The sequence below is a fragment of the Notothenia coriiceps genome, unplaced genomic scaffold (genome assembly GCF_000735185.1).
Source record: "Notothenia coriiceps isolate Sejong01 unplaced genomic scaffold, NC01 NC01_scaffold00036792, whole genome shotgun sequence".
NCBI lineage: Eukaryota > Metazoa > Chordata > Actinopteri > Perciformes > Nototheniidae > Notothenia > Notothenia coriiceps.
Window position 1 is genome coordinate 243,970 of NW_011369493.1, and position 6,474 is coordinate 250,443.

Sequence of the window (6,474 nt, forward strand, 5' to 3'; positions counted from 1 at the left end):
ACACAGGGTGGTCAGTTTCAGGTAGTATGCTACAATAGTAATGTAGTGTATCATAAAGGTGTAGCTGTTACATAATGAACCTGAGTCAGGAGATCCCACTCAGTGTAGCTCCAGTATCTAGAGGTGATTATTTAAAATTTTTGTATAAATATCAGATGGTATGAATATAATGTCACATATAGAGTTTCATGACTCCTATCAAGACTGACCAGTCACGTGATTTTGCAGACTTTGCCCCCCCCCCTGTTGTACTGAAAGCCTTTCTTCTTTCTCTCCTCCACAGCCAAAATTATTGCCTTCTACGTCATCTTCTATGGCTGCCTGGCCGGAATCTTCATCGGAACCATCCAGGCCCTGCTGCTCACTCTGAGCAACTACAAACCCACCTGGCAGGACAGGGTCGCCCCCCCTGGTAAGGAGTGGCCCCCACTTCCTGTATGTCGGGATGCAAGTGAATGCTTTAGGATAATCAAAAGGGTCAAATACTGGGGTCTGTGGGATTAGTGCCTCATTAGTCATATTTGTTTTCCATGACAGTCTGGGGATGAATTCCCGATTTTAAAAAAAATAAAAAAGATTTAAGATCATTAGCCAAAAAAACATCCAAATAGACCCCTAGTATTTCTCCCTGACTTTTGTTTGACTTAAACAAGAGGCGTATCCATGTGTTCACTTGAGGCCATCCAAACACAGTTGTCACATGTAATTCTCCTGTCAATGACCTGATCTCTGGTCAGCTGACTAGAGTTTTAAACATGAAGCGAACAATGCAGGTCAGGAGTTAAGACTGACTAAAAACACACATTTCCTTTCTTTAAGAGATACATTTTCAATTGCACAGTAGCCCATTTGAGCTCATGTGTCTCAACAGAATCCCCTACTAGCATTTCATATGTTATTATTCTGAAATATGCTCCAACGGAACTAAAATCAAGTCTTACATGGCATGTCATTTGACAAACTAGTTGAGTATTAATTGTTATTTTTACGAATAAAACGTCTGTAGTCACTGCACAGAACACTTATAGAACTTATTAATTCCAACAGTATTGCAAAGATTGTTTTATGATTGTAACAAATGCTTGTTAAACCATTAACATTTCAATGTATCTCATTATGGGGGTTGTCCAATTTCTAAAAGTCATTGGTATCTTGTTCCTGTGTTCCCGACAGACAGGACCATATTCAGCCTAATATAGCATATTAATATTGATTATCTAAACGGAATCTGCACTAGTTGGCTGCAGCCCGCGTTCCTGAACGTGCCATCTAATATGTCGTGTTTGATAGGGCGGATGATGGAACTGCAGTGTAACCATGAACTGGTTTTACTGTTGATAACTAGCGGCTGATGTGTTCTCCCTGCAGGCCTTTCACACACCCCGCGATCAGACAAAGCTGAGGTGGCCTTCAACGTCAACGACCTGGAGTCCTTCCTGCCTTACACCAAGGCCCTGAAGGACTTCATGGCCAAGTATGACGAGCAGTGGCAGACGGACAAGATGAAGTTCGAGGACTGTGGAGGTAGGTTGAGTTCTGAAGTCCCATTGGCTCCTCTTGTTAAAGTTAGACAACTCTTCACAGAAGCTTTATTATGGTAATATATGATGAACATATAATACAATATATTGTAGACGCTCAGGCACTATTTGATACCACTTTCCCCCAAAAGAATTCAGCCATGCAATTTGACATCCTTGGCAAATTTGGGACTTGTAAGATGTTAAAGATTTGTATTCTTTAAACATTTGACACAATGACAAGTGCACACATCTCCAATCTAAGGCTAATAGCGGACAGAATTGAACATTGTTGCATTATCAAGTACAGGAAGCTCAGTGGAGACGATAGTATTGGCCTTCTTTGGAAAATCAGCATCCTTATTCTAAATTAATTTAACCATTCTCCCCCCCCCCCCCCCTCCTCCTCCTCCAGAGGAAGCACAAGAGTACAAGAACCGAGGCGACTTGGAGAGCGATGTGGGCATCAGGAAGGCCTGCCGTTTCTCCAGGTCCTGGTTGGGCCCCTGCTCCGGCCTGGACGACCCATACTTTGGTTTTAAGGAGGGAAAGCCCTGCTTCATCGTCAAGCTCAACAGGATTGTCAACTTCCGTCCAAAGGTAATTTTAAATATTATACAAGACAAAGGGGTTGTTTGCTGCAGGAAATGAGACTGCCATCGACTGATATCGTGTTGCATGAGAGGAGAATTATTGCTCTTTCAATGTAATTTGATGCCTCGGCGGAAGTGATGCTGCGTATCCTCAAGGTGCAGTTCAAGTGACAGAACCCTATACATTAGTGGTGGAGAAGCTTCCAAAACGGCATCCATCAGTCCCCAGATCAGCGTGTGGTAAATCATAGCTTTCCCTTACAAAACGTCTTAGTGTATGAGCTCTCCGCAGCTACCTTGATACTATAAGGATAGGTAGTAAATGTAAGTGCTTTTGACTTGTATTGAGGTGCATTCAGGCTCTGTCAAGTAAAACAGTGCTTTGGGCCAAGGTAAATATAACATGACCATGATATGTTTGGATTTAATCCTAAATTGTTTTCAGTTAATCAGCTTTTCAGTTTTTTCATTAGAGAATTATGACCAGTTCCTAACAAAAGGAGTGCATGTTTATTATTTTATTTGTTCCCGTAATAAAAAGCCTCTCTCTCCTCTGTTCCTGTTCAGCCTCCTACTTCTAACGAGAGTATCCCCGACGAGGCTCAGCCCAAAGTGCAGCCCAACGTCATCCCCATCTTCTGCACCAACAGGGTACACCTCTCTTCAGTTGGAACATTAGCATGCGATTGCTTTCCTTTGTCTGTTCTTCATTGGTTTGATCTGTTTCTGTCTCTTCCCAGAGAGAGGAAGATGCCGGTAAAGTCGGAGAGGTTAAGTACTTGGGTATCGGCGGCGGCTTCCCCATGCAGTACTATCCCTACTACGGCAAGCTGCTCCACCCCCACTACCTCCAGCCTCTGGTGGCTATACAGTTCGCCAACCTGACCATGAACACTGAACTGCGTATCGAGTGCAAAGTGTACGGGGACAACATCGACTACAGCGAAAAGGACCGCTTCCAGGGACGCTTCGACCTCAAGCTGACCATCACTAATTTATGACCGGCGTCAGGACCATAGCCCTTTCCCTCCCCTCCCCTCCCTTCCTTCCTTGTCCTAAACTAAATACAATAGTCATGTAGAAGATTATAAGTAAGGGGGATAGTCTGTAGCGGTTAAGTCAATCACAAATAGTCTTGAATGAATAAATGACAGAACATACCTGATAGGGGACCGATGTAATCTTCCTGCTTTCATCACTAGCTTCTACACTTCTATCTAGCTTAATTAAGAGGAAAAGTAGCAATATGCCTAATAAACATATATTTATTCAGCTGTAAATGAGACTTTTCTCCAAGCCATGGGACATTGTTCATTGATGAGTGTAGAGTAAAATCCATCTCTGCCACGTCTGTCCCTCTGCACATCGCTGCCTTCGTCGTGGTTCCAGTAGATCTTTTTGGCATTAGTCGCAAAATCTGGTCCTTCCACACCACACATTTCTTCTGTGAGCAAGCTTTAGCAGTTTTGTGTGTGTCAGATATATATATATATATATATATATATATATATACACACACTCCAATTAAGTAAATGATTGACATTAGTACTCTTCTGATCGGTGTAAGGAAAAGGCTGCACTCCAGGGAACTTCTTTCCTCTTTTTATTCGTCTTTTTGCATCTGATCACGGGGACTCTTCTTTTACTTTGCCTTTTTTTTCTATTTTCGCTTTGTTAAATCATTTTTGTGGGGGTTTTATTACTTGGTTTCATGCCTTTTACTTTTGATTTTGCCTTTTTGAGTTGTGTGTACAGCCTGTTAGACACTGCCTGCTGTACGGTGCTAACTCAAGATTTTCTTTTTGCTGGATTCATCACAGCATTGTGGTGTAACTCTGAATCTTTTAGCCATTAAAACATGGTGGAATAATTTTATATTTATGCAGTTGTACATTTTGTTTCTTTGCAGAATATTGTAATGTATAAATGCAATACCAAAGTGACAGTTTGGAAGATAAGCGCGCATCAGAAGCAATGCACTACTTGTGAGGATTTCATCCTGTTAAGTGCTAAAGTCAATGTCTCGCCTTCAATGGTTACCTCCTTTTGTTTTGGCCATGAATGTAGTTAGGTGTAGAATGAATTTGAAATCCACCAGATTTTAATGCATTTGAAAAAAGATGACTTCTTACCGAGCTCAGTGGCTTTAGATGATCAATGATGATGACTTTAATATTCCATAGGATCTCATGTTGATGTGCAACACTCACCTTAAACATCAGTCCACTCTCCATCAGTTCATCCAGCTTTGTCATTTAATCAGAGATAGAAACAAATAAAAATCATAATGGATCTTTCTTGTGTTTTCTCTATTATTGTTTCTAAATCCACATCCTGAACAACTGCTGATCAGAAAGTATTTGAACATGAAATTGTGTTGAAATAATAGAAACCCATAATATAAGTATGAACCTGACCATTAGAATATGTCCTGTTTTTATTTTTAACATTTGTACCCAGTCTGAAAGGACCCATGCTAACCAAAAACACCAAAACTGCATTGATTTAAAACAAATAATCTGTACTGGTTTACTCACTCCATGCATTTAAACATAGAAATATATGAATATATTTATATACTTTGTCCTTCTTTTTGTCTGTGTGGCTTACTTTAGCCACCCCCTTACAAGAGTATGTTGAATGCAGTGACTAAGCTGTGCAGGGGTGGGGGGTGGTGCCGACACACGGCTCTGTAATTACAGGAGCTGCTGCTGTGTTCTAGCTGACAGAGGGATGTTGTTTCAGACACCACCAGAAAGCATGTATCGGGTCACCAGAAACCGGGGGGCCAACAGGGCCAGCCAAGCAGACCGACAGACGGCCAGCAGCCTCTTATAAACCAGTTCCCTCCGACCAAGACCCTTACTCAGTCTCTTATTGTTCGTTTGCAGTATGTATCAAATATGTTTCCTTCAGGCTTTCCTCCCACAGTCCCCACACTTGTCAAATTGCCAGCTCATAGAGTGCTATTTATAGAGTGGGAAATATAATAGGGGTCCCCAGCACATAAAAACTGCCGGATGCTAACTTGCATATGTTGGGCAATTTGCACAATTAGCATCAGGTGCATTAAATATCACTATGCAGACAATAGTTCTGAAATGGCATGGCAGATTTGGAAAAAACATTGTGGGTGTGGGGCTTATTGAGGATGCTGAATCCATGTATGACATTTGCAGGATCTAAAATGGCAGTTTTGGCCAGAAAGTGGCCATATTTTCTCCCGGTTGGAGACATAAAATTGCACACTAAGGCTTATATGTTCCAACCTCATGCAATCCCCAAACATAAGAAGCTCTGAATGATTTAGATGAGATGGATAATTCCAGTGCCTGCTGCACAGTGTCTCATTGTTTCAGAATAAGGAAACTGGATCCTGTTGGTTGACCGTGAACAGCCTGCAGGGGAGTCTGCAGCTGTTACACCCGAGACACCATTATCTGAGCTTCCTGAAACACACAGCTGTGAAGCATTGGGCTGTTTCTACCTCAACACTATGCGTGGACAGTTTGGACTCACTTAATGCAGTTAACTGTAGTGTTAAAATGCAAAGTGGATCATCAAACACAGGCAGGATTAAACACAGGCTTTTCCTAACTTTATTGTCTCTTTGAGAGGGCCCTCTGGCCTGCCAGCCCCCTGGATGATCACTGAAAAGATGGAGAAAGGCTCTTAGCAGCAGCTCATCCACCCACACCTCCAGCATCACCTGTGCAGCAACAAACAAGCTCCATGGCAACAAGGCCAGCACACCACAAAGCAACAGAACACTCCAAATGAAACAGCCAGACACCCACACTGACATCACACAGGGGAGGAGGGGAGATATCTCTGTCAACCATCATCAGGTTACCAGGGGGCTCTGACAGCCTCTTCCTGTCTGTTATCATGCAGATTTGCGTTTGGTTTTTTGTTCTATTATCTAACACTAACACCACCCTTAAAAACAGATTTCACTCTCAAACTGCTGCTGTACATGAACAGGGACAACCAACACTTATGTATGATGCTTATGTAATATTATCTGTATGTTATTTATTCCCTGATTAAATAACTGTGTCTTCAAATGTCTTTTTGATTAAATAAGTGCTGTTTGTGTCTTCCCTGAGAAATGCTTTCCTTGTTGACACCTGAACACAAGATGGCAGCAGAGCATCAGAGATATGAGACGCCATGGAGCACGAAGAAGGAGTTTCTGCAGAACATGTCGGAAACCATGCAAAAAAGAAAATTAACTGTCTCTCCTGTGTTTTATATTAAGTTAACTTATTAAAAAACTGCTAACGTTAGGCTATGAAGGAACTACAGCACGGTCACGTCACCACCGCTAAGCTAAAGGCGGCTAATGTTGGGCTATAAAG

General features: G+C 42.0%; 1 protein-coding gene across 1 annotated transcript; it reads left to right on the forward strand.

Moving 5' to 3' along the window:
* Positions 1-74: 74 nt before the first annotated feature.
* LOC104964170 (sodium/potassium-transporting ATPase subunit beta-233) lies at positions 75-4,406 on the forward strand. Its single transcript, XM_010792890.1, has 6 exons — positions 75-123; positions 284-412; positions 1,369-1,524; positions 1,936-2,120; positions 2,681-2,764; positions 2,854-4,406. The coding sequence occupies exons 1-6, from the start codon at positions 75-77 to the stop codon at positions 3,112-3,114; spliced, it is 864 nt and encodes a 287-aa protein (XP_010791192.1). The 3' UTR covers positions 3,115-4,406.
* Positions 4,407-6,474: the final 2,068 nt, after the last annotated feature.

Bases quoted from the DNA above. Each gene is read 5' to 3' on its own strand.
- LOC104964170 (XM_010792890.1), top strand. From the start codon at position 75: ATGAACCTGAGTCAGGAGATCCCACTCAGTGTAGCTCCAGTATCTAGA. The intron at 413-1,368 runs GTAAGGAGTGGC...TTCTCCCTGCAG, and splicing joins GGACAGGGTCGCCCCCCCTG to GCCTTTCACACACCCCGCGA. The intron at 2,765-2,853 runs GTACACCTCTCT...GTCTCTTCCCAG, and splicing joins CCATCTTCTGCACCAACAGG to AGAGAGGAAGATGCCGGTAA.